Below are 26,184 nucleotides of genomic sequence, written 5' to 3' on the forward strand. Positions count from 1 at the left end.
CTTATGTATTCTTTTTTTCTTTCAAGGATAGGGGATGGGATATAGGGAAGAGGACGTTGAACACTGTGGATAGGGCCTTCTAGGCCCCTGGGAGCATTGCTTAGTCCGAAGACTGAAGGAACCTTGTGATCCGTATCTCTTAAACATCTAAATCCAGCTAGGCACAAATCATGACGAGGTTTCTGTGGCAGAGTAAAGGGGAGGGTATTTTACAGATGAAAATATTGAGACCCTGTAAATGGCAGTGGTTTTTCCCAAGTTTAGATAGCAAGTCATCAGAGGAGCTAAAAGTAAAACTTAGCACTTCTGACACCCAAAAGAGGTCTCCATCCCTCTCTGGTTCTCTTTTCTATTTCCCTAGTCCTACTTAAGATTTGGGTTTCGAGCCAGGCAAGTTAGCCCAGACCTACTCAGCTACTCAGGAGGCTGTACTCCTCCTCTGTTAAAGCGTCAACAAGAGGATCGCTGAAGCCCAGGAGTCCCAGCCCAGCCTGGGAAACATAGTGAGATGCTGTCTCAAAAAATAAACAAACAAAAAAGATTTGGGTTTTCCCCTCAGCTCCCCTTGCAGTAAGTACTGTTCTTTAAATGGACGTTGGATATAGCTGCTTTTCCACTGGACTCCTACAGATCCATTTCCCAAAACTCTTCCGTGCTGCATGAAGAGGAAGATGAGCGTTCCTGCAGCGAGTCGGAGACACAGCTCTCTCAGAGACCGTCGGCTCAGCATCTCGGAGAGGTAATTGACATTCCTCTCCTCTTCTTGGGTGTTGTACTCCAGGGACTTCCCTCCTACCCGCATGCCTCATCAGGTCCCTCTGCTCTCATTCACTCATCAAACACCTTGTCAACACCCTCTGAGGCAGTGGCAAAGGGTTTCACTGGATTCATGCATTCAACAGTGTATGCAGCCTATATTATTTGCCAGGCACTGTGCTATATGCTGAGGATAGTAGCTGGGACACTACAAAAGTCCGTGCCCTTGTAGCATTTATATTCTTGCTAGCTGGGGTGGGGGGCACAAAAGACAATAGGTAAAAAAATACACATGTGCCAGATGGTGCTGTGGATCAGCATGTGTGACATGTGGGAAGGGAGTGCCACGGCTGGAAGTGGGGGCTGCCTTTCTTAAAAAGCGGTCCAGGAGCCAAGACCAAGGGAAGTGGTAGAGCTAGCTATGCAGATATACGAGGAGAGAGGGCCCTAAGTCTGGGAACAGCAAGGAGAAAGTCCTGGGGGTAAGTGGGGGGTGTCGGGAGGCCCATGTGGAAGAATGGAAGGGAAGGCTGGAATTTTCTACTCTGCGTCCCACAGAGACCTCACTTAACAAAGGTTTATGCAGCTTCTCTCTGTAGGGCACTGAGCTAGGTACAGCGGGGCATAGGAAGGTAAATAAAGTGGTCCCTGCCCTTAGGTGCTCAGGTCTGGCTGGGACAGGACATATACATGGGAATAGCATGTGCCTGGCATGTTGTTGTTGCTCAGTAAGTATTTGTTAAATGACTAAGTAAATTTTATAAAAAAGAAGTGTGCCCAAAACAGAGACAATAAATTGCTGTGTCAGAGATGGAAAAGATCATTGTAAGTGGAGGAAATCAGAAAATGGGTTATGGAGGAATAGCATTTTAGCTAAACCTTGAAGTTTTTTAGACATGGAGAAAGAGGTGAGAGAAACATCCATGTGGAGAGGACGATGCATGCAAAGGCACAGAGCAGGAAGTCGGGGCTCGGAGCAAGCCAGGGGCACAGTGAGTGCTTCACTCCCCAAAGGCCCACCCGACCACAGTGTGCAGCCTGGACTAGACAGGAGACAGACCCAGCCAGGAAAGGGTTTCAGTAGCCCAGGCAAGAAGGACTGTGTGACAGGCTGGGCGTGGTGGCTCACACCTGTAATCCCAGCACTTTGGGAAGCCGAGGCGGGTGGATCATGAAATCAGGAGATCGAGACCATCCTGGCTAACATGGTGAAACCCCATCTTTACTAAAAATAGAAAAAATTAGCCAGGTGTGGTGGCATGCACCTGTAGTCCCAGCCACTCGGGAGGCTGAGACAGGAGAATCGTTTGAACCCAGGAAGCGGGGGTTGCAGTGAGCCAAGATCGCGCCACTGTACTCCAGCCTGGGCTGGGCAACAGAGCGAGACTCCATCTCAAAAAAAAAAAAAAATTAAAAAAAAAAGAAGGACCGCGTGAACTAAGACAAAAGAGGAGTGCCTGGAGGGAAGGGAAGGGATTATGGAGATACAGTTCGTAGAACTTTGCATCCATCTTGGATGGGTGAGGCTGTGCACCCAGATGCCTGACAGGTCGGGGCTGGGATCGGAGGTGGGGGTGTGGGAGGAGCAGCAGGCTGGGGAGCAAGGTGGTGTTTGTATCAGAAAGCAGCTGGGCAGGAATTAACTGGGGTCCACGTGGAGATACTCTGCAGGCAGGAAGTCCTCTGCTGGCTTCGTATGCTTTTGCCGCAGAAGGAAAGCTGATCATAATCCTGGGGAAACCTGGGGTGTCCCCATGTCACAGCTGCAGGGTGACCTGTGTCACCCGAGCTGCAGTCTTTGTATGGCCTCAGCAGATGCTGTGCCCTGGGCAGGAGGTGTTGACTGAAGTGTGCGCCTCCCCTGGGAGGCAGTCATTCCAGGCTTGGGCTGAAGTGAGGACGGAAGAGAGAAGCTGCGGCCTCTGCATGCCACTCAGTCCCTCCCAGTGTCGCCTTTCCTCCTCATCTCTACCCAGACCTCCGCCCTGACCCCTTCCTCCAGCACAGGTGACTGGCGCTTGCTCCATGTCCTGTTGTGTCCCCCCACAACCCCCAGGAATGTGGTGTGACTCCAGAAAGTGAGAATCTCACCTTGTCGTCATATGGAGCTATTGACCAGTCGTCTTGCACAGGGACGCCTCTGTCATCCACTATTTCCTCCCCAGAAGGTACATAAGGAGCGGGGAGTGGCTGCATGTCCTTCCCCCTTACCCAGCCCACAGTGTCCTGGTGCTTCTTCCGGGAAGGGACATGGGAGTGGCAAGCTAATACCTGTACTGCATGACAAGTAGGCCCTGGCTTGCGAGGGAAGAGGACTTGCTTTCCTACCATGGGATAGCAGGCTTGCCTGTAGCTAGGGGGGTGTCAATTCTCTCAGCCCCAGTCCTCCTGTAATGAGGTTTCCTTTAGCATTATGACAGGGAAAAGCAAATGTCTTGTCCCCAAGGCTGAGTTCTGAGCTCTAAAATATAAAGGAGCAGAATTTTGGAAAAACGTAAACCTAAAACCACTTTTAGGGGAGGGCAAGATACGGCCACTTCACTCCTCAATGCCTGAATGCAGGGAGAGGGCTCTGCTCCCCAGAAAGCTTGCAGAAGCCCTGCCTGACCTCCAGGCTCCTTTCCCCATCCCCTGTTTCCAAAGGCCCTGCCAGCAGCAGCTTGGCCCAGTCTGTCATGTCCATGGCATCCTCCCAGATCAGCACTGACACCGTCTCCTCCATGTCTGGCTCCTACATCGCCCCTGGCACTGAAGAGGATGGAGAGGCTCTCTCTTCCCCCCAGCCTGCCAGCAGGGCCCCCTCAGAAGAAGGAGAGGTAAGGGAAGGGACGGGAACCGCCCTGACTTCTCTGTTCTTTGTGCACACGTCCAAAGTAGCATAACCAAAGGTCTGCCATGCATGGCTGCAAAGCCCCCGGAATGCCAGGAGTGCTGCAGAAAACAAGGCATTCCCTTAGGTCTGACCCTCCTATTTGACACCAATTTTGTTCTGAAGAAGGTTTGGGTTTGCTGTCACGAGACCTTGATGGAAGAGCCTGTAAAAACTGTGCTCTTCTGCAGGGGCTGCCAGCGGAGTCTCCAGACAGCAACTTTGCTGGCCTCCCAGCTGGAGAGCAGGATGCAGAGGTAACCCCAACAGCACGGAGTGGTGCCCCTTCCCACAACCAGAGGAGTGCTGGCCTTGGCTGGGGATGCCAGTAAGGACCAGGGTCAGGAGGCTGCGCTGACGAAGCCTTCCTAGGGGACATGCCTAGATCAGTGAGAAGTGGAATGTGGGTAGAGATGAGAGCAGCTGCTCCCGGGCCTGTGGACTGTCCAGTGAGTGGGGCCACTGGTTCCCAGGGTCACTGGTGTGGAGTGAGTTCAAGAGGGAACTTTTCTGGCCAGCCCCTGGCCTTGAGAATATATTGTCCTTCATTCCACTAGTATTTACATGGAGGACTGTGTCACAGGTGCTCTACTGGTGCTGGGGCACATACAGACCTATACAGACCTGTGTGGTGAGGTTTCTGCCTACCCCCAGCCCACTGCACCCATCTAGGAGCCCAGTCTAGCAGGCAGACAGGACCACAGTTCAGTGTGAGACGTGCCCTGACCGTGGTGTGCTGTGGAACGCCAGCTCACAGTGAGAGCCCTAGAACTCTTCTTGAGCCAACTCCTTCCTGTCAATGGAGGATCTGGATGGGGTTTGGGATCTTAAGGGATTTCTGAAAGTCTTATCTCACAATTTGCTCTTTCATTTAATAATTTTTGCTTCCACCTTAGAGAAACAGTATCAGCTAAACTATTAACAAGGGTATTCCTGACAGACCATTCTGAGCATATATGGGTAATGTGGCTCGGATCTAATCCCTGTAGGCAGATGGTGCCTCACCAAGCAAGATCTGCCTCTACTCAGCCTCTGAGGCATATTAAACACAGATGGAAATATATGCTATTAACGTAGGCCCTGGAGTTAGATACCAGTAGGATGATTAGTTCTGTCTTCAGCCAATCAGTTTACTCATTTTGCCGCTTCATAGACTCACAGGGCCTTCCTTCTGTCCTAGGGAAATGATGTTATAGAGGAAGAGGATGGATCACCCACGCAGGAAGGTGGTAAAAGATCTGGTCCTTTACTTCCTTTAGTTATCTTTCTTTCCTGGGTATTCTTTAAGGGGTAAAGAAAAGGGTACCGGTATGACGTGGTGGCTCTGCTCAGTTGTATGGGGCTGTTAGAGGAAAGATCGTCTTCTTAATGGTACATCAAAGCAAGCAGAGCATTGATGATCTCTATGACCTCCTCAGCTCTTTCTGGGCCTCAGAGCCATGGATGTCAGGTGCGGGTGCTGCAGGAGATACATACAGGTCCATATTTACCTGAAGTAGATTCGGAAGCTCTCTAAGCAGCTCCCATCATCAGCCTCCCTGCTGCAGGTTTTCAGTGGAGCCCCACAGAGCTGTTCTGGCATTCTCAGTGTTGAACAGCAGTAGCCATTTCTTCCACTGGGGGGAGGGGGAGGACTGTTTGGCAGCTGGTCAGGTCTTGCTTTAGTTAGGAATATGGTCAACATTGCTGTAAAAGAGGACTCTCAGGGGCCGGCAGACATATTAAAGGCGTGGTGAAGGAAACAGGTCCGTTTCTTCAGGAGCTCAGCTTAGGCAAGTATTTTAAAGGCTGTTGTAATAATCTTCCTTTACCATAATTCAGGCCTCAGTTACATCTTCAGTTGGAAGAATGTTGTTTCCAGTAAGGCTAGAAGAGAAGGAATGGCCCACAGAGCAAGGACATAGGAGGAAGAAGGGGGGCAGGAAAGTCTCCCCCAAGCAGGGAACACTATGTGTTCCAGGAGCCAGACTCTTCCCCCTGCTGCTCTGAGGCCCCTCCCTCAGGGGCACCTCCAGAGCACACGTATGCCCGGCCTGGATGCAGACGCACCAGCAGATGTCATCCTATTGCTTCTGCTTTAGCGCTGGCCATCACTTGGGAAGTGTTCGAGGTGTGCATGTGGACCTGACGGCTCCCACCTGGCCAAGGAGCTTGAAGGAGAAGGTGGCCGCCAAGGCTGCCTCCGTCAGCTCTTGCACCCCAGCCCAAGGGGGTTTGGAGTGTCACCAACTCAGTTGATGACTTCAGTGCTTGAGGCTCTAGAGTTACCCCTTGTGATTGTTTCTCCCATAGAATATTTGCTTCTAAGAAGTGCAGTGTGGCCAGGTTGTTTCACCTGACATTCCCTAGCCCGTGGAATGGATTTGTTTTCTTCTGTCTGTTTCACTGAGAAAAAAAGAGGGGAGCTTGATAAAAAACAACTTTTAAAACTTTTCCCTTCCCTTCTTACATGTCTGTAGATTTCTGGTTAGCCATTTAAAACACACTGAAAATAACAACTCAGGTCTCATAAGGAAGGAAATCATAATTTTGTGAATGTAGTCATTCTGGTTTGATATGCAAAATTATGGACCCTAAGACCTTCAGTTGTTGTTTCATGTACTTATTTTGCAGAGCCATGTGGTCCTAAACACACCCAGCTCGCACCCAAGGCAGATGCAGGCATGAGCAGGATGACCTCCCCAGTGGCGCTCCCTAGCTTCTGCTGGTTGGTTGCAGCCTCACCAGTCTGGCCTCTGCCCAGCTCTGCTCGCTCTAGTGTTCTCTGTTGAGCCTGTGTCCCACAGCCCTCCTCAGTGATCTGACTTGTTAGGGAACAGCAGACGGAAAGGGCTCTAGGGAAACAGCAGGAAAGCGCGAGAACACAGACATGCCCACACAACGTGATTCCTTTCTTGTCCACTCTTTATCCACTTAATTATTGTCTTTTTTTTAACATATGATTTGACTTTTTTTGTCTCCATCCTTAAGATTTTTATTTTAAGGACAGCAATGCAGAGAAAAACACAGCCAGCCCCTGTCTAACTGCATTAACTCCGTTACAGGCCAGAGGACATGCGCATTTCTAGGTATGGAGTGTGACAATAACAATGACTTTGACATCGCAAGCGTGAAAGCACTGGACAATAAGCTGTGCTCTGAGGTCTGCTTACCTGGTGAGTGGCAGTCTGCTGAACATGAACTTGGTGGGAGACGATCCCTGTGCTCTTACCCCTGCTCTCACCCTGGTACACCCATCTCCTGCCCTGCAGTTCCTGCCAAGAAGGCCTGGGGTGTGCTAGTGCTGGAGACCAGTTGCTGAAGGAAGTAAGAAGGCCTGGGAGAGTCCTTGAGCTTTTTGCAATGAGCCAGCCTTGCTCTGAGTGAGAGTATTAGGATAGGAAGAAAGAAGCAAAACTTAACGATTTGGCCTAACCACTCTCCACCCCACATCACGGCCTTGCAGGTACCATGTCAGGTGGCCCAGTCTTGTTTTCATCAACAGGAAGTTTGAGCAGACAGACACCACCTCTCTACAAAGGTCTTGGAAGGATTGCCTGCGCCCTTTAAAAGTGAAGCTGTAGCTCCTCAGAAGAAATGTGTTTCTGCTAGGATCAGAGAGGATGTGAAAGCCAGCGTTTCAGAGGCTAGGGAATGGCTCTGTGATCCAGTGAGCTTTGGGTTACCAGTTGCATTGTACATACTACTGGATTTGGATCCCAACGGAGAGGTCGAGTTAGGGCTCCTCTATGCTCCCTGGAGCTGTAACTTCACAGGTGATCAGGTTGTCAGAGTGCCCCTTATTCCTCCTCATGATGCTAAACCGAATCTAGGTAATGCCTTACACAGGATCACGTTAATCACACTTTGAGCACCGAGTGCCTTTTTAGTTAGTATGCCCATTCAAGGGCTCCAAAAACTGCTTTTCTAAAATCCACATCTTGCCCAAGCGGACTAAGTCAAATGTCCCCTCCGGGTTTCACGACAGAAATTGTCCTTCACATCGTGTTGTTTGAATCCTCTTAAACATTCCCTGAACGAAGACTCACTTCAGCTTCAGAACAGCCACATCACGGGTCCAGTGCTTTACTCGCTCAGCGACGTGGCTGGAGGCGTTGGAGCCACACGACCTCTGTGGTTGCCACTCTCCATCAGCCTGTGCAAAACACAGTCCAAGCACACTCTGGCCCCACACAAGCTTGTGGCAGGGGAAGCTGCAATTCTCTAGAGATACTTTCTCCAGCCCTTCAAAGGGCTTTCTTGAGTCATTTTCTATTTAGTTTGTTCTAAAGACACTGCCCAGGTCTCTTCATCTTCAGTGAGACCAAAAGAGGCAGTATCAGTTCCCCTGCTTCTCCTGCGCAGGCCCAGGGAAGACCCCCTTCCTGCCTGAGCGTGGAGGAGGGAGCGTTGACCACGGGGCCAGCCTCCTGCCAGTTAGGCCTGGACTGGAGCTGCTGGGGCCCAGGGGCTGCTTCACTCCCTGCCTTCCCGCTCCTGGCCTGGCTTTCATCTGTCCATTTGTGTTTCACATCATTTTGCCAAATGTAAATCTGTCTGTCTGGTTTGTTTATTTTCTAAACTCATGTATGTTCTCTAGACTTGGTATGAAAGTTCATGTTCACTCCGTGCCAGCACTGTCCTCCCTGCCAATGCTTCACCCCGTCCAAGCTTGCTGGGCACGCACACACCTGGGAGGCGCTCGCCTGGGGCTGTGAGAAAGGCTCCCATTCCTAACTGGCAAGGGCCTGTATCCAGGGTACTAAGATCTTATGAGAAAAAATATTTGTGAGACTGTATTAATTTCTGCTTTACAAAAATGAGAATGCTTCTGTGGCAAGGGCTATGGAAAGGATTTGGTTTTAACTGGCATCCTCCGTCAGTAGTTGGGTGAAGATGATGTCTCTTTCTTAGCTGTGCCCTGTGTCTGAGGCAGCTCTACCCTGGTCAACCCCTTACTTGGCTTTAGGAGAGAAATTTAGGTTCCTGCCTCCCTCAAGGGACTCCCTTACCCACCCCTATTTTTTTGGCAGAGGGAGCTGCTGGGAGTTGTTTTAGCCAACAGTGCTAGTGGAAACAGCTTATTCCTCTTCCTGACTCCCCCCAGCTAACCTGCTTGTTGATAGTTACTCCATGGGATCATGGGAGGAGAGTGAGGACTGGGAGGAAGAGAGAAGCCCTGGGGTTCCTTAGGGTGACTTGTGGAGCCAGCTATTTAGAGATTATGGTGGGCTCACAGTTTGTGCCAGACATGAAATCAAATGCCTGTGGTGGCTCTCGGGAGAGGGCCTCAGGTATAGGCATGTTAAGTGTCCCATTATATCCTCACCAGAGGCCTCAAGATGAGAGGCTGTATTCAATATACTAAGATTTTCCAAGAAAAAAAAATATGTGTGAGACTATATTAATTTCTGTTCAGTAAAAATGGGAATGCTTCTGTGGCAAGGACAATGGAAAGGATTTGAGTTTTTTTGTTTTTGTTTTTTGTTTTTTTGAGACAGAGTCTCACTCTGTCGCCCAGCCTGGAATGCAGTGGCGCGATCTCGGCTCACTGCAACCTCCACCTCCTGGGGTCAAGTGATTCGCCTGCCTCAGCCTCCTGAGTAGCTGGGATTACAGGCGCACGCCACCATGCCCAGCTAATTTTTGTATTTTTAGCAGAGACGGAGTTTTACCATGTTGGTCAGGGTGGTCTTGAACTCCTGACCTCAGGTGATCTGCCCACCTCGGCCCCCCAAAGTGCTGAGATTACAGGTGTGAGCCACTGCGCCCAGCCATGATTTGTTTTTAATTGGCATCCTTGGTCAGTAGTTGGGTGAAAGTGATGTCTCAAAACCTCTGGTTGCCTTTTTACTTGAGAGGGAAAAGCACATCTCTCTAGGCAAAATGTGTCTCTGCTTCCACTGTTAGCATCACACTGGTAGCAAATTTGCTGGAGAACTCTCTGGAAGTGTCTGCTAGGTTACAGACAGGAATATCCACTTTGGTAGGTCCCGTGGAATAAATAGGCATCTTCACACTCAGCTGTAAGTTCAGCTTTCTATCCTGGGGCTGAGATACCACTGGCTGTCTTGGCACCTCATTGCTCCTGTGGCCAGCTCTCTCCCGTCAGAACAGCTGCACATGCGCCTGGTCTCTGCTTGAGTCTATTTCCCTCTTCAAGCGGGTGCCACTCCCTTCATGGAGGGCCAGTGGGAAATGGAGGCCGGGCTGCATCCCATGTTGTCCCTGTGCCCTGCACCTTGCTCACTGGCTCTGCCAGGAGACCTGGCTGGTGGCAAGGACTGCGAACCTTGTTGGTTCCCATCCTCACCACTCTGGTAACACTGGTGAGGGGCTTAGAGGCACTTTTGTCATTCTAGCCCTCTCCCCCTAAGAAGCTTCTGGGTCTTCCTGGGCCCCAAGACCAAGGGTGAATTTTTGGTTTTTCACTGGGGAGTAGTGTGTTCTGAGATTGCTTCTGAAAGGAATAAAGGAAGGAGATCTCAGTTGACGGGTGTGACAGGTGGTAGTAAGACTAGAATTGCGAGACCACGCTAAGCAGATGTGGCTCCGAGGAGTTTGGTAGACTGTTACATAGGTGGCAGGAAAGTCATCGTGGCAAGTGATAGTTCTATGAAGGCCCTGGGGTAGTCAGTGATGGAAAAAGGCAAAGATAGGCCAGGCACAGTGGCTCACGCCTGTAATCCCAGCATTTTGAGAGGCTGAGGGAAGTGATCACTTGAGCCCAGGAGCTGGAGACCAGCCTGGGCAATGCAGTGAAACCCCGTCTCTACAGAAAATACAAAAATTAGCCAGGCTTGGTGGCATACGCCTGTGGTCCCAGATACTCGAGAGGCTGAGGCAGGAGGATCAATCGAGCCTGGGAACCGGAGGTTGCAGTGAGTCAAGATCACACCACTGCACTCCAGCCTGGGAGGCTGAGATGGAGTGAGACTCCATCTTAAAAAAAAAAAAAAAAGGCCGGGCACGGTGGCTCCCACCTGTAATCCCAGCACTTTGGGAGGCCGAGATGGGTGGATCACAAGATCAGGAGATTGAGACCATCCTGGCTAACACGGTGAAACCTTCTCTCTAAATACAAAAATACAAAAACCTCATCTCAAAAATACAAAAAAATTAGCCAGGCGTGGTGGCGAGTGCCTGTAGTCCCAGCTACTCGGGAGGCTGCGACAGGAGAATGGCGTGAACCCAGGAGGCGGAGCTTGCAGTGAGCCGAGTTCATGCCACTGCACTCCAGCCTGGGCGACAGAGCAAGACTCTGTCTCCAAAAAAAAAAAAAAAAGGCAAAGATAATTTGGGTCTTTTTAGTGGAAATACCAATACAATTTTTAAATGACTGCATTCCACTGGAATGAGCATATCCAGTGAAATCTAAAAAGGTTTGTGGAGACCTGAAATTGAATTCTCTCCTCTTTTCGAGAGGCCTCAAAACTCAAGACTAAGATGCTACTTGCACTTTGTGGGCACTAAGGAAAATTTCAAACTAAGTTTCTCCTTCCCCTGGAGAGCAACTCTACAAAGACAGTTGAACTATTACAGCCCTTATATTTAATAAGTGGCTTTGTAGAGGCAGGAAAGGGGCTTGTGAAATTTTCCTGAATGTACTCCCAAAATCTACCTCTAGAGGTCTCTTCATACTCCCATTTTTGATATCCCAAAAACCGAGACGTGAACGGAAAGCACCTTTATCCATTTCCCTCTAAGGATTTTAAATCTCTATGCTCCATTTGTTGGCTGGAGGGGCCTGGATTCAGCCAGACAAAATGGCGGCACCTGCTCTGGAAGGCCCCTCAGCACCCACATTGACCTTCCGCAGCCAGGCTTACTGTGAGAATGAGGCTGAGGAGGGAGCAGCAGCAGGGCTTTGCCGTGGGCCCCTCAGGGTCCTTGCCAGGGGAAGGTGCCCCCCGCTTGCTGCCGGATCTCCCTCACCACAGAGCATACCAAGAGGCCAGGAGAGCAGACTTCAGATCTGATTCTTGACTCTTCCACAAGTAACCGATGTTCTGCCCTGGCTAAGGCTTCTATAGAATAGAAGGTTGGAGTTTGTAGCAAGGACTTCTGTGAATTCAGAGTCAGGACAGCTCTCTGGGCAGCCTCTCCGGCCCAGCATTCCATGGCTTGCTGGTGGTGGCGGCGGCGGTGGTGGTGGTGGCGGTGCTGCTGTTTTTATTTGTGCATGCATGTGTGTCTTCTCTCTTGTTTACCATTTGCTTTTGGTCTTTCCTACTGAACAGCCGCAGCTCCGGAGTCCTGCCCCATAAACATTGAGGAATAGGTATGAGATCTACCAAATCATATAAATGAACAAACAGCTCATTTTATTTTGGGTTCTTCACTTTAAAGGCAATATTAATATTGCCGTATATTTATCCTGCCACACTTAGACATAGTGCCACCATTAGAGGTGAAAAAAAAACACCTTGACTCATGTCCCAGGCTCCAGTACCCACCCCCAGGGAGTAAAGATCCCAAATTCAGTTTGGATATGAGAGAGAGATCCAAGACTCTCCTGTTCTCACTGTTCCCCTGGGGTCAAGCACCAGAGACTATTACTAGAGCCTGAGGTGGATTAGCACACCAAGGCATTGATGGAAATAAGCCATTTATACCTGCTGACTCTACATGCCATTAAAGGGTTTCATGTCCTGGGCTGGCCTGAGGCTGACCCTGGACACTTGTGAGTAGCCTCTCTCAACCTCACGGCCACACTCTACAGTTGGTCGGCCTTGTCCACTGAACAGGTCCTCATATGGGTCAGGTGTTGTGCTGGGCTCTGGACTGCAACAGTGAAGAAGTCACGGCCCCTGCCCAGGAGGAGCTTTGTCCCATGGAGGAGCTCCAGGACCTAGCGGTTTCTGCCATGTGACGTGTGCATGGAGCAGTAGTTCAGGCTGCAGGGAGCACTTAGGAGCACACTGGGCCTCCCCCGGCCAGAGATGCCTCGTGAGGGGAGGGCACTGGGAGACACGGCTTGGGAGGCCCACAGGGTCCGGAGGACAACATGCCTTCCCTACCCCAGGGAGCCAGGGGACCCTGAGAGTGGAGGCAGCCGAGGCCCAAGGCAGGAGCGCCCTAGCCTCACTGGAGAGAGGGCACTGGAGGGAGGAGCTCATCTGTGGGCAGGAGATGAAGAGGACTCCCAGGGGAGCGGCGAGATGGCCTGGAGGAGCCTGAGCACAGGCTATTCTAGGAGTCAGATACTCACCAACGCTCGAATTCTCTCATCTAGTCCTCACAGCAAGCCCGTGAGGTCAGTACGCATGTCCCATCTGATGGATGAGAAAACCAAGGCCCACAGTAAACTGATGTGCCCAAGGTCACACCGCTATAGACTGGGAGTGGAGCCCAGGTTAGCGTGACTACAGATGGAGTCACAACATGGCCAGGAAGTGAGCCCACAGGAGGCTGTGGAGGATCGGATCCACAGCACAAGGGAAAGAGAAGCACCGAGAATGGGTTTCCAGACAGGCGCTGGCACTCCTCATGTGGGGGCAGCAGCAGATTTGGGGAGCGGATGCGTTTAGTGATGGTATCTGTGGGACCCCGAGGCTCTTGGGCTGGTGTCTGCTGGGCTGATAGCACCAGCTAGTAGCAAACCTCAACAGCTGCGTAGGTGCAGGAGGAGAGGAAAACGGCAGGTGACGGGGACTGGAGCCTCACACTGTCCTCCCTCCAGGCAGCCTTCCATCCCAGGAACCCTGCTGGGTGGGTGGCCAGTCCTTTCCTGCCCCGCCTGGGCCCCCACAGAAAACATTAACACTTCGGGCCAGAACGAACAGTCTTCTCACTTCCCCCCACCTCTTCCTGCCCCAATGAAAATAGCTCAGCAAGGCCCAATTTCCTTTTCCTGTCTATTGTAACATATAGGCAAACTTTAAAACCAAGTAATTAAAATACAAAAGTGGATCCCAGGGTAAGTTCACAAAACAAGGAACATCTTTCATGTCCCTCCCTGTCTGGGAGCCACAGTGGCAGTGACTGTACCTAGCCCAGAGGGCAAGAGCAGGCTCTGCACCTGTCAGCACCTGCTTCTCTCCGTTCTCACACACGAGTGCTGTGGCTTGCACCCTCATCGGAGTCTCAGGTGACACACATCCTGCTCCTTCCGTGCTGGCTCGTGGGCTGCCCTGCTGGAGACACCATCTGGATTTGGCCAAAGGTCTGGCTCCTGTAATGTTCATTTTCTCTTCCCCAGGTGCCTGGCAGGCTGATGACAATGCCGTCAGTCGGAATGCCCAGCGCCGGCGCTTGTCATCCAGCAGCCTGGAGGACTCTGAGACGAGGCCCTGTGTGTGGGGCCCTTTGGCTGTCTGAGCCCCAGCCTCTGCACTTGGGCTCCCTTCCTGCCCTGCATTCCATCCATCCTCACTCAGCTGCTGCCTACTGGGCATCCTCAGCAAGATGCTGGAGACTTTTTACCCTCCTGTGACAGCTGTTACAACCTGTAACCACAATCCCTCACCTCTCAGAGGGAACTGGAACCCTCCTTTCTCCATGTGACCTAAAGCCACTCAATGAACTGCAGCTCACGAGACCTTTTGCAGGGACTCTGGAATGTCCCCACGGTATATTGATGTTCAGGTGGAGCTGGGGTCCATGGGCTAATTTTTTACACATCTTTTTTCTCCTTAGGGGGTAGAACAAGAAGGCTTAGAGTTTGGCAGCTTTGTTACAAACATCCCTCTGGCATTTCCTGGTCTCTGGCACATCATAACCAACTGGAAACCTGCAGTTTGGGGTAGGGCTGGAGGATCGCTCCTGTGGAAAGGGAGAGCCATACTGCATGGACGTAGCGTTTCCCTCCACAAGCAGTAGGAGCACCTTTCTCAAGGACAAGAAATGGTAGCAACCAAAAGGTTGGTTGAAGGAAACAATCCTTCCTTCTGGTGGCAGAGCCAGTCTTCTGGGCCTCACGTGCCTGTGCGGTTAAGAAGGAGCTCCTGGCCGGGCGCGGTGGCTCACGCCTGTAATCCCTGCACTTTGGGAGGCCGAGGCGAGTGGATCATGAGATCAGGAGATCGAGACCATCCTGGCTAACACAGCGAAACCCCGTCTCTACTAAAAATACAAAAAATTAGCCGGGCATGGTTGCAGGCGCCTGTAGTCCCAGCTACTTGGGAGGCTGAGGCAGGAGAATGGCCTGAACCCGGGAGGCGGAGCTTGCAGTGAGCCGAGATCGCGCCACTGCACTGCAGCCTGGGCGACAGAGACCGTCTCAAGAAAAAAAAAAAAAAAAGAAGGAGCCCTTGAATCTGAGAATCCCCCAGTTAAGATGATTTCCCTTAAGGAGCATTTCTTCTGATCAGGTGCATTCAGGGAGGCCTGCGACTCCATCCTAAGGTGACATTTCAAGAAACACATGTGTTGACCACCTCTGTATGCCAAGCACTGGGTGAGGAGTGGTCATATATTACCATAATTCATCCTCACTCACTTGGGAGGTGGCATTCTTGTCCCTGTTGCCCCCATCTCTACCCCCTTTTGTTAATGGTTGAGAGAAATGTGGACCAGTGATTCTCAGTTTGGTGCCCAGGTCCCCCAAGGAAGTGATGGAGAGCCTTGAGCTAAGTTCAGGCAGCAGCATGTGGCCAGCAGCAGTGTGCTGGGAGCAGAGGTTGGAATCAGGGCTCAGGGCCTTCACTTCAAGGGCCCTCCCCAGCTACTCGGGAGGCTGAGGCAGGAGAATCGCTTGAACTCAGGAGGTGGAGGTTGCGGTGAGCCAAGATCGCGCCACTGCACTCCAGCCTGGGCTACAAGATTGAAAAGATCGAAACTCTGTCCCAAACAACAACAACAAAAAAATTCAAGGCTGTTTCCAAGGCAGATAGCCTCAAAAAGAGCCTGGTGCCCAGGGGGTCCTTCGTTTCTGTGTGGCTGCAGAGGCCAGGAGTGCAGTGACTGTCTCACTGCCTAATGGTTGTGGCTCACATCCTGCCCTGATGGAGAGGGGAGCCCGTCGTCCAACCCTCTCTGAAAAACTGCAGTAGACTTTACCATTTCAGGCCCCACCTAATGTTCTTTCCTTCCTTCCCCCTACATTCTTCCCGCCCCTTTCATAGTTAAGATGCATAAGTTGAGCAATAACCCCACTTCCTGATTTCCCTGAAATATGAGCCCAGAAGCAGCAGGTGACAGGGAGCTTCCCTTACCCTGGGGTGGTGGCACACAGACCACCTCCTGTCCTGTCCCCTGCAGGTAGTATTCACAGTGTGGTGTTACCTGGGAGGAGGGAGGAAGGAGCTGAGATGAAGGAGATTCAGGTAAACAGTAGCCACAGTGGCCAGGACCCCCTTCCTGAGGATCCCTGTCCTTCCTCGCAGCAGGTGCTCAGTCCTCCTAGGGAGAAGCATGGAAAGATTCCTCAAGGCCTCAGTCCCATGTCCAAGGCATACCTAGGCTAGAAATGTCCTTTACTTGTTTCTCAGTTACTATTTCTCCTCTTCCTCCCTCCCCCTGCCTTCTCTTGGCTGTCATTTAGCTCTCTGGCCCACAGAAATACTCCATCCAAGGAGCTGGTCCTCAGTCAGCCTGATGAGGACAGGTCAGTGGCCAACCCTTTTGCCCCAGTCGTTCATCTGGAGACAGTCACATAGTCACGTCAACAGTTCACCCAAAGAGAAGAGGTGGGACCTGGCTTCTCCCACAGGGCACAGCCTAACTATGGAGACCCAGGGCTCCTTCCTGCTGCACTAGGCCTGTGCTCTCCCTATTGCCTTCAGGTGGTGTGATCCCGGCTTCCTCACAGAGCCCTTTTTTCCTTCTGCCCAGCTCCATCCCACCAGAGTTTCTACCCCCACTGAGGCATCTCCTGGGCACAGACCACCACACTCTAAGCCGGCTCACCCGGGAGTTAAAGTCCTGCCCACCTCACCTGGGAGTTGGGGTCCTGCCCACCTGGAGTTTAGCACGCTGGTCGCTCACTTTGCTTTGGTCTGCACACCTGGTGTGTGCATGTGTATAATGCTTGTGCCATCTGTGTACCCCTCTCCCTGGAGTACACTTGTGGTCACACTACAGTGGGGACATCAAGAATGCAATATTTATGGATTGCTGCATGATTCTTAAAAATGAATAAAACTGTTTACAAGGGAAGGAGAGCTAACTGCAAAGTGAGCTTATCTGTGAAAGTTTCTGTCTGACTTTCGCCAGCACTCTTTAATACTTTTACTCAAGAGGATCTGGAGTTGGAGGAGTGGGAGAGGCAAGGGCTAGGGAAAGGCATGTTGGCGGGGGAGTGATGCGCCATAGCCGGGCCTTCTTCATGGTCTGGGCACCAGCCTCCCCAACCCCGGCTCTCCAGCTCCTGGGCAGAGGCGGGGTAAGCAACCCAGCCCCCACCACTGCCTCTGCAGCCGCCTTAAACCGGAGAACGTCCAACCCTGCAGCTCCTCAATAATTAAAGAGCAGGAAAGCTGGTGACAGGAGGGAGGCCAGGGGAAGGGAGGAGGAAGGGACACAGTCCCCAGAGTCCCTCTACTCTTAATCCCTGTGACTTAAAGGTTGGCGAAATTAATTGGGCAAATGACCCCGCTAGGAGAATTTGACAAGTCCATGACTTCAGAGTTTTACCCACGGGCTCTGCTTCATCAGCTGTCTCCAGAGGAGTGAGTGCGCTTCTGCAGAAGCCTCTGGAATGTCAGCTTCCTGGAACCTCGAGGATACGGGTGGGGAAGGAGCTGCTTACTGGGACACACTGGATTACCCTACCCCCTTGGTGTGTCTGCAGCCTCTGTGGATGTAAGCGGCAGGTGGCATCGGAAAGTCAGACCTGCCTGGGACACCAGAGAAAGACCCTAAGAGTCGGGGGAGAGGGAAAGGCTGCAGAAACATGAGAAAGTGCCACTCGTAGCGGAGAGGAAAGAAAACCTCAAGGATACGGTTCCCGAGCCTGAGCCCGCTCCCAGCCTTAGCCCCCCAACCCCAGGCTCCGTCCCAGGAGCAGTCGACGCCTCAAAGCGTACGGGACAGGAAGGGGGTGGGGGCGAGAGTCTTGGTTCCCCAGAACGAACGGATCCATAGCGGTTCCCGGTGCCGCAGGCCGCGCGCTTCTCCGACCCGAGCGCGGGGCCCTCGGGCGGGAATGAGCCGAGCCGGGACTTAGCGGCGGGTAGGGGGTTGGGTGGCGCGGGAGAGGGCGGCAGAAGGAGGGAGTTCGAAGAGAGTTGCCGCCAGAGAGAGTGGCAAGTGCCCGCGGTCTCCTTGGAGACGTGCTGGCCAATGGCAGCGGCGGAAGCTGTTTATGGGGGCGGAGCGTCGCCATGGCAGCAGGAGAAGCCTTTGGAGCGGCTACTTAATGCCGGTCCCGGGGCCGCGGTAGCTCAGAGAAGCGCCGTCGGGCGGGGGGGCGGCAAGAGGCGCTGGCAGGGCCCCCGAGCTGGGGGCAGAGAGCCGCAGGGGGTGGGAGCAACTTCTTCCAGAACCTTCCTCTGGCCCGGGCTGCGCTCTGAGCCAGGTAAGGGATGGGGAGGGCTGCAGGCCAGGGGGAAGGGTGGGCAACGGTACCAACCCGCTCTCTCATTCGTCCTTAACGGAAGTGGTGGGCCCAGGGACTGACATCGGAGAAGTCTGGGGGAAACTCGCCTCCTGCCCCCCGTTACTGTTCCGTCCCCTTCCTTCCCAATGATCCCCTATCATAATATTCCTTTTCAAGGATCAGAGGACCTCCACCGCCCCCGCCCCGTCGTACTGCCCTCCCAAACTTCTCGCCCCATTTCCATTTGTTGCGAGGAGGAAGGGGGTCCTGATTTCCTGCTCTTCGGGAGAAAAGGATAGCCTCGGATGCCCCTACCCTCTTCCTTTATTTGGCTAATAAAACCTCGAAGAGGAAAGGAAGAGGGAGGCGGATCTGATAGGGGTGGGACCCCAGGGCCTTGCTTCTGTTTCCCATACCTCGGCACTAAAAGATCCTCCCCAGCTGCGGGGATGATGTTAGAGAGGGCGTCCCCATACACACACTGTCCCCTCGGGGGTGGGGTAGCGCTCAGCTCCCACCGTGGTCCTCGCAGGCACCACATACTTATTCGGAGGAGGCGCCCCCGGGGTCGCGAGATGGAAGCGCGCGTCCGGGAGGCCGTGTAACAGGAGCTGCGGGACTCAGCGGGCCAGAGAGCGCGGCGGGCCACCCCCGGCTCAGCCCGTGGATGCTGACCGCCCCCTCGGAGAGTCCCCGCAGACATGGCGGAGAGCTGGCTGCGCCTCTCGGGAGCCGGGCCGGCGGAGGAGGCCGGGCCGGAGGGCGGCCTGGAGGAGCCCGACGCCCTGGATGACAGCCTGACCAGCCTGCAGTGGCTGCAGGAATTCTCCATTCTCAACGCCAAGGCCCCCGCCCTGCCCCCGGGGGGCACCGACCCCCACAGCTACCACCAGGTGCCAGGTTCAGCGGCGCCCGGGTCCCCCCTGGCGGCCGACCCCGCCTGCCTGGGGCAGCCACACACGCCAGGCAAGCCCACGTCGTCGTGCACGTCGCGGAGCGCGCCCCCGGGGCTGCAGGCCCCACCCCCCGACGACGTGGACTACGCCACCAATCCGCACGTGAAGCCTCCCTACTCGTATGCCACGCTCATCTGCATGGCCATGCAGGCCAGCAAGGCCACCAAGATCACCCTGTCGGCCATCTACAAGTGGATCACGGACAACTTCTGCTACTTCCGCCACGCAGATCCCACCTGGCAGGTAGAGGAGGCACGGGCGGCGGCCGCTCCCTCCCCATTCCCTCCTCGCTCCCCACGCCGCACTGGATTCATATCCCAAATCTGCAGGCCAAGTAGGCTCGGTGCGGCCAGGGCCCCAGAAGGGAGCCCTGCAAAGGAGCCCAGTTCTTGCAACTGCCCCTCCTTTGACTTCCAGAGAGAGAGAGAGAGAGAAGGGAGAATGTCCAGAGGTGGAGGGCTTTAGGGGTGCAGAGGCTGAGATTCAAGGGGAAATAACCTGCCATTCATCCAGCAGGCCCAGGCCAAAGACCAGGGCTAGACTCTGCGTGGACAGAGTCTCCTTGGGTAGAGCGATGAACTGAAGGCGCATTCTTGTCCCAAGTCCTAGAATTCCTAGACACTGCCCTGCCCCGGGATGGTTTGTCGGGGCCGGGAGTCAGAAACGGAAACTGGAACGTGGCCTCCCTGCCAGGCTCTACGTCCTGCCCTTTTGCAGTTGGCTTGGGGAGGGTGGAATGGAAGGGGTGCCGTAGCATGTGAGGTCCAGGTGTGTCCCAATGGAGGGTGGAGGGGGTAAGGAGCCTTCCTAAAGCTGCTGTCCCAGCCCCCCACCTCAACCTCTGCTCAGTTTCCTGCCTCCAACCCCCGCTGTCAGCCAACCTCCCTGGGGGGACAATTACCTGAGCCAGGTGCCTTCCACTGGGGCTCTGCCTACCCCACTCACTTCATGTTCCACGTCTCTGGAACCAGGCACTGAGCAGCCAAGGGGCCCAGGCCACCATGTAAACATCCCAGCCTTGCTGCCGGGCATTATCCACCCACCTGCCCTGCCGTCCCAGCCCAGGACCCCTGTCCCCCAGCAGGCTTTGGACAAGATTAAGCACCTAAGAATGGACAAGGCAGGAGGATGGTGGATTTGAGGCTGGGTAGGCAGTGCCCTAAGAGTCTTCAGCCATCACCATCAAGGGCTAGTTGGAGGCAGAGGCCCCCCAAGGACGCCCAGACTCTTCCCTGAAGCACCCAAAGCGGGCAGGCCACAGGACCGCAGTCCCAAGCCATTTCCAATGCCCCTGACCCTAGAGCAGTGTCATTTGCAGCTGCACCGAAAAAGCAGAGACCCTCAGCCCCACCCTACCCTAAGCCTGTGCAGCTGGGCTTCGAGAAACGGGCCCCAGGAATGAGTGCTATGCTCTTAGCTCTTGGCTGGGTAATAATCAACTGAGCCTGGAGTGGGGGGAGGGGGCCGTGGGGGGTGAAGGCCCAGGCCAGCAGCCGGCTCAACAAACAAGGAAAGTCATCAGATCCCCCACCTCTCATCCCTGCGCGCTCTCTCTCTCTCTCCCCCTTCCTCTCCATTCTCGGCTGCTCAGCCCCCTCCCTGGACCCACTCACTCACAGAGAGGGCCAGCCAGGCCCAGGCAAAGGGAGACGGTGGTCCAGGCCCTGGGGGAGCCGAGGGCTTTGGCCAGAGGCTGTCAGCGGCAGGGTGAGGGAGGGAGGGCAGGCGACGGGGGTGGCACCGAGAGCCACCCTGCGGCTCAGAGCTCGGATGACTGAGCAGGCAGATATCCCGGCAACAGGGAACAAAAGCCCCCGACAGCACTCCGGGCTCCCAGTGCCCTGTGGCTGGTGTCCCAGAGCTGTAGCCGCCTGGGCAGACCAGTGTGTCTGTCCCCCCCTCCTCTCCCCTGCCAGAGAAAAGATGGGGGGCGCGCAGCAGCGCCAGGTGCCATTTCATCTCCCCATCCCCACTGACCTAGCGGTTCCTCTCTCTCTCGCTCTCTCCCTGCACCCAGAATTCAATCCGCCACAACCTGTCTCTGAACAAGTGCTTCATCAAAGTGCCTCGGGAGAAGGACGAACCAGGCAAGGGGGGCTTCTGGCGCATCGACCCCCAGTACGCGGAGCGGCTACTGAGCGGGGCTTTCAAGAAGCGGCGACTGCCCCCTGTCCACATCCACCCAGCCTTTGCCCGCCAGGCCGCGCAGGAGCCCAGCGCTGTCCCCCGGGCCGGGCCGCTGACGGTGAACACCGAGGCCCAGCAGCTGCTGCGGGAGTTCGAGGAGGCCACCGGGGAGGCGGGCTGGGGTGCAGGCGAGGGCAGGCTGGGGCATAAGCGCAAACAGCCGCTGCCCAAGCGGGTGGCCAAGGTCCTGCGGCCCCCCAGCACCCTGCTGCCCACCCCAGAGGAGCAGGGTGAGCTGGAACCCCTCAAAGGCAACTTTGACTGGGAGGCCATCTTCGACGCCGGCACTCTGGGCGGGGAGCTGGGTGCACTGGAGGCCCTGGAGCTGAGCCCGCCTCTGAGCCCCGCCTCACACGTGGACGTGGACCTCACCATCCACGGCCGCCACATCGACTGCCCCGCCACCTGGGGGCCTTCGGTGGAGCAGGCTGCCGACAGCCTGGACTTCGATGAGACCTTCCTGGCCACATCCTTCCTGCAGCACCCCTGGGACGAGAGCGGCAGTGGCTGCCTGCCCCCGGAGCCCCTCTTTGAGGCCGGGGACGCCACGCTGGCCTCCGACCTGCAGGACTGGGCCAGCGTGGGGGCCTTCTTGTAAGAGGCCAGGCCCTGCCCCACCTCTGGACAGTGCCCAAGTCAGGGCCCAGAACTGCCCCCCAACACAGGTCCACAGACACCCCACCACCTAGGCAGGGGCTGGGCCAGGGCTCCAAGGCTGGCCCCAGAGGCCACATGGCCACCAGCCCCAGCTGCCATCAGATTCAAGCCCAGGAGGCTGAAAACGAGGGCCCAGGACCAGAATCGCTGCCTCCTCTCCCCAGCCCCGCCTTGTACACACAGTGTTTCATTGCTCCGCGTCTTCCCAGCCCCAGAAACCGGCTAAAGGACCCTGCACCATGAGAGCCGAGGCCTGGAGGGGCCCGGGTCAGGCTGGGGAGGAACAGAACTGGGCCCTCCCAGAGCACCTCCGCTTCCCCCCTGCTTCCCCAGGTCTCTATCCAGAGAGAGTCCCCAGGTACAACAAATGCTAATTAGATGACAGCAAATTAACCCCCTGGAGGCTTCTCCCGGCAAAGCCTCCCTGGGGCCGGGGCAGGCAGTGGATGGGGCGGAGCAGGGCAGAAGATGGACTGGGGGAGGGGGCAGAGAGAGGAGACCAAAATGAGGTGGCGGCACAGGGTGGGGCAAGGAGATCCTCTCTAAGGCCTCTGGGGTCTTTGCCTGGCCCCATCCCTAGGGGGCGGGGAGGGGACGTAAATCCCTAATCTTTAAGCCCGACTTGAGGCTGAGAGCAGCTGGAAGTTTGGGTTTGGCGGTTTGGGGGCCGGGGCAGCCAAGCTGTAGGGGGCAGGACAGACAGACTAATGTAGTGAGTGTAGCTGTAGCTGAGGCTTAACTGGGAGGGATGCCGAGCTTGCTGGAACTACTGGGACCAAGAAGCGGGGTACCCCACGCCCCTGCCTGCACTCCTTGGGGGCGTGGGGCGTGCCTTGCTCCACCTGGACTCCCTGGGCTGCGTCCCACATCCACCCTCCTGCCCCGTGGGGCAATTTAACCTTTTTCATGAAAGTTATTTACAATGAAAAGTTTTTAAAAATAAAATTTTTAAAAATCTAAATATGGACCTGGTCAAAACTTTCTTTGGGAACAGGTGAGGGCTCAGCGTTCTGGAGAGGCAGCACTTCTCTTTGCGGGAGGGAGGGATGGCTGAGAGGAAGATGCGGGGGCACTTAGGGCCTGCAAAGAGCACTAACCAACTCCCCATGACCTCAGCATCCCCAGGGAGGAAGGGGCTGAGGGGTGGCTCTCGGATGTCCCCTGCGGCCTAGGCCTCAGTGCCTCCATCTGTGCAATGGGGAGACTGGGGTCCACAGCCCTGGGGGATCAGGAGACAAAGGGAGGAGGAGTGGCCTCCGCCCCCAGACCCAGGGAATCTCAAAGGCTAAGTGTGCCCCGGGCTCGGCCCCTGCTGTCCCCTACTGCGAGGGCCTGCCCGGGCCCGCCTGCCCCAGTCAGCCATCCCCGGCCTGGGCCGGTCTCCAGCACCTCCCTCGCTTGGTCCTCTCCTGGAGGGACCCAGCTCCAGGGCCCCCACTTCCCACACAACCTGGCCCAATGCAGGTTTGGAGAGGAGGAAGGCCACCAGGGAAGGGAGTGAGCTCAGACCCACCCCTCCCACCTACACTGGCAGGAACCAGACTACCGGAGTTCTGATGGGGAAACTGAGGCATGGGAAATTTGTGTCTGGGTGACAGCCAGCACCTTTCAATCCCCCCCCCCCTTGCTTTGCCCGGGAGCCACCTTCCAACTCAGTCCCCGCCACATATACACCCTCATGGGTGCACGACGCCTCCAGAGAGCCACTTCCTTGCACACGGGTGCACACACACAGGGGCACAAACAGGCAACGTCCCAAGCATTCCTGCCCAGCCTCCACGGACCCCTTTCTCCAAAAGCCCCTTTCTTTCTCCGTCCTCGGGGCTGGCTCTAGGCCAACCTGGCATTCCCCTGCTAACCGGCTGCTTTCACTTGCTAATTATTCTAAATACTGCAGGAGGGCACGCAGCCTGCAGGGTCCAGGAAGGCAGGCTGAGGGCTGCCCCAATTCCCTTCATCCTGCAAGCAACTCCCCTCTCCTTTTCCCCACTGTCCGCCCCCTTCCTCTCCATGGACCCCAGCATTGGGGGAACAAGCTGGGCTCCAGCCTTCTCCCCACAGGATCAGCCTCCAGCTTTGGACTGACAGGCGGGGCGTGTAGCTGTGTGCCCCAGGCCTGTGCTGGGGGAAAGAGGGGCAATGTCTGGGGCAGGCAGGACCCCCCACTGGGGGAGCACCAGGCCTGAGAAGCAGATCGAGGTTTGCCCCAGCTTGACAGTCACCTGGAGGCTCCTGAAAAATCCCACTGCTGGGCTGCACCCTGGACCAATTAGACCAGAATTTCCGGGGTGGGACCCAGGCATCAGCATTGGTAAGGTCCCCAGATGTTTCCATTGTGCAGCAAAACCGAGAGGGGGCCCTGGAGAGGGCATGACTCTCAGCAGGCCAAGCTGGGGAGTGGCAAGAGCGTGGGCTAGGAGCTCCCCACTCCTATTCACCCCTGCCTTGCCCCTCAGTGGGGTGGCTTTTTCGTAAAAAGATGTTCATTTACCTCTTTTTTTTTTTTACTTCTTTTTTTGAGTCGTCTCACTCTGTCGCCCATACTGGAGTGCAGCGGCGCGATCTCAGCTCACTGCAACCTGTGCGCCCCGCCCCACCGGGTTCAAGCAATTCTCCTGCCTCAGCCTCCCGAGTAGCTGGGACTACAGGCGCCCGCCACCATGCCCGGCTAATTTTTGTAGTTTTAGTAGAGATGGGGTTTTACCACGTTGGCCAGGCTGGTCTCAAACTTCTGACCTCAAGTGATCCACCCACCTCAGCCTCCCAAAGTGCTGGGATTACAGGCGTGAGCCGCCTCACCCAGCCCATTTACCTCTTATTTATTTCCGGGTTCAATGTAATCCCAACCAAAATATGTTTTGCACCATTTGACAGTACGTTGAAGACCTGACTCCCCATACCACTAAATACTTCAGTAAGTATTTCCTTAAAACAAGGGCACTTCTGGATTTTGTTTGTTTTGTTGTTGTTGTTGTTGTGGTTTTGATTTGAGACGGAGTCTCGTTCTGTCGCCCAGGCTGGAGTGCAGTGGCGCGGTCTCGGCTCACTGCAAGCTCCGCCTCCCAGGTTCACGCCATTCTCCTGCCTCAGCCTCCCGAGTAGCTGGGACTACAGGCGCCCGCCACTATGCCCGGCTAATTTTTTGTATTTTTAGTAAAGACGGGGTTTCACCGTGTTATCCAGGATGGCCTCGATCTCCTGACCTCATGATTCACCTGCCTCGGCCTCCCAAAGTACTGGGATTACAGGCGTGAGCCACCGCACCCGACCTCTATAGATAATTTTTAAAATTAGCCAGGCATGGTGGTGTGCATCTGTGGTCCCAGCTACTCTCTACACAGGAGAATCGCCTGAGCTGAACCCAGGAGGTCAAGGCTTCAGTGAGCTCTGATTGCACCACTACATTCCTGCATGGGTGGCAGAGTGACATCCTGTCTCAAAACAAAACAACACAAAACAGGAAATTAACACTGGCCTGGTAATCCCATCTAATCCATGGACCCCATTCAAACTTTGCAGATTGCCCCGTCACGCTCCTCCCTGTGCCAGCATCCCAATCCGAGATCACCGTTCATTCACTGTCCTATCTCTTTGGAGCTGTGTAGCTTTGAGCTCATAACTCAGGTTCCCTGGCCGGTTCCTCATCTCCTTTCATTCTAACCTGCAATCTCCACTTTTGGGGTAACCAGCCCCTGCTGCACGTGACAGCCCCCGCCTGAACCACCTCTTTTTTTTTGTTTTGTTTTGAGACAGAGTCTTGCTTTGTCGCTCAGGCTGGAGTGCAGTGGCACAAACTCGGCTCACTGCAACCTCCACCTCCCAGGTTCAAGAGATTCTCCTGCCTCAGCCTCCTGAGTAGCTGGGATAACAGGCGTGCACCACCATGCCCAAATAATTTTGTATTTTTTGTAGAGACGGGGTTTCACCATGTTAGCCAGGCTGGATCCTCAAGTGATCCGCCCGCCTTGGGCTCCCAAAGTGCTGGGATTACAGGAGTGAGCCACCACGCCCAGCCCCACCTCATTTTAAGTGTTGGGGGAAGCCTGTTCCCAAAGCACGGAGCCACCCTTCTGTCCCAGAATGTCCAGCCTCTTCCCCATTCTGTCTTCCGGCTGTATCCCCCAGCTAGGAATGTGACGGAGAGATCGGGGAGGGCCAGGATGTGGGAGGAAAGGCCAGGAGCTCAGACCTTGGATGGCTCCCCCTCCCTGCCCAGGGCACATCCTGTTAAATAGGACAGGCCACCCAGGGCCCAGTGACTCTCAGGTCTGGAAGGTCCCCAGGGATCCCCCTCAACCCTG

At 54.8% G+C, this 26,184-nt stretch overlaps 2 protein-coding genes and 1 long non-coding RNA gene across 9 annotated transcripts in view; 2 read left to right on the forward strand and 1 right to left on the reverse strand.

The window, feature by feature from the left end:
• Window positions 1-16,702, forward strand: part of RNF157 (ring finger protein 157) — a 98,346-nt gene extending 81,644 nt beyond the window's left edge. For 2 of the 6 annotated variants that reach the window (XM_031011105.3, XM_055388918.2), the window contains 7 exons: window positions 631-739; window positions 2,813-2,924; window positions 3,400-3,572; window positions 3,817-3,882; window positions 4,806-4,854; window positions 6,670-6,780; window positions 13,806-16,702. In XM_031011105.3, the coding sequence (XP_030866965.1) occupies window positions 631-739; window positions 2,813-2,924; window positions 3,400-3,572; window positions 3,817-3,882; window positions 4,806-4,854; window positions 6,670-6,780; window positions 13,806-13,924 (739 nt within the window). In that variant the 3' untranslated portion in view covers window positions 13,925-16,702. Of the gene's footprint in view, window positions 1-630; window positions 740-2,812; window positions 2,925-3,399; window positions 3,573-3,816; window positions 3,883-4,805; window positions 4,855-6,669; window positions 6,781-11,844; window positions 11,886-13,805 lie in introns of all 6 variants that reach the window. The other 4 variants (XM_031011107.3, XM_031011108.3, XM_031011106.3 and 1 more) reach the window with 4 other exon arrangements.
• LOC134758490 (uncharacterized) lies at window positions 11,728-13,807 on the reverse strand. Its single transcript, XR_010133716.1, has 3 exons — window positions 13,626-13,807; window positions 12,220-12,879; window positions 11,728-11,860 (listed from the first exon to the last, which is right to left on the reverse strand). It is a non-coding gene; the product is annotated as an uncharacterized lncRNA (long non-coding RNA).
• A 1,201-nt stretch (window positions 16,703-17,903) lies between the features above and the next one.
• Window positions 17,904-22,844, forward strand: FOXJ1 (forkhead box J1). 2 transcript variants are annotated; one of them, XM_004041038.3, is made up of 3 exons: window positions 17,904-18,062; window positions 18,616-19,282; window positions 21,057-22,844. In XM_004041038.3, the coding sequence occupies exons 2-3, from the start codon at window positions 18,785-18,787 to the stop codon at window positions 21,822-21,824; spliced, it is 1,266 nt and encodes a 421-aa protein (XP_004041086.1). In that variant the 5' UTR covers window positions 17,904-18,062; window positions 18,616-18,784; the 3' UTR covers window positions 21,825-22,844. The 2 variants fall into 2 exon arrangements, with proteins under 2 accessions (XP_004041086.1, XP_055244895.1); XM_055388920.2 differs by lacking the exon at window positions 17,904-18,062 and having other exon boundaries at window positions 18,139-19,282.
• Window positions 22,845-26,184: the final 3,340 nt, after the last annotated feature.

This window comes from Gorilla gorilla, chromosome 4, assembly GCF_029281585.2.
Source record: "Gorilla gorilla gorilla isolate KB3781 chromosome 4, NHGRI_mGorGor1-v2.1_pri, whole genome shotgun sequence".
NCBI classification, from domain to species: domain Eukaryota; kingdom Metazoa; phylum Chordata; class Mammalia; order Primates; family Hominidae; genus Gorilla; species Gorilla gorilla.

Coding starts and splice junctions, on each gene's coding strand:
- FOXJ1 (XM_004041038.3), top strand. CDS start 18,785: ATGGCGGAGAGCTGGCTGCGCCTCTCGGGAGCCGGGCCGGCGGAGGAG. Junction 19,283..21,056: donor ACGCAGATCCCACCTGGCAG/GTAGAGGAGGCA, acceptor CCCTGCACCCAG/AATTCAATCCGCCACAACCT.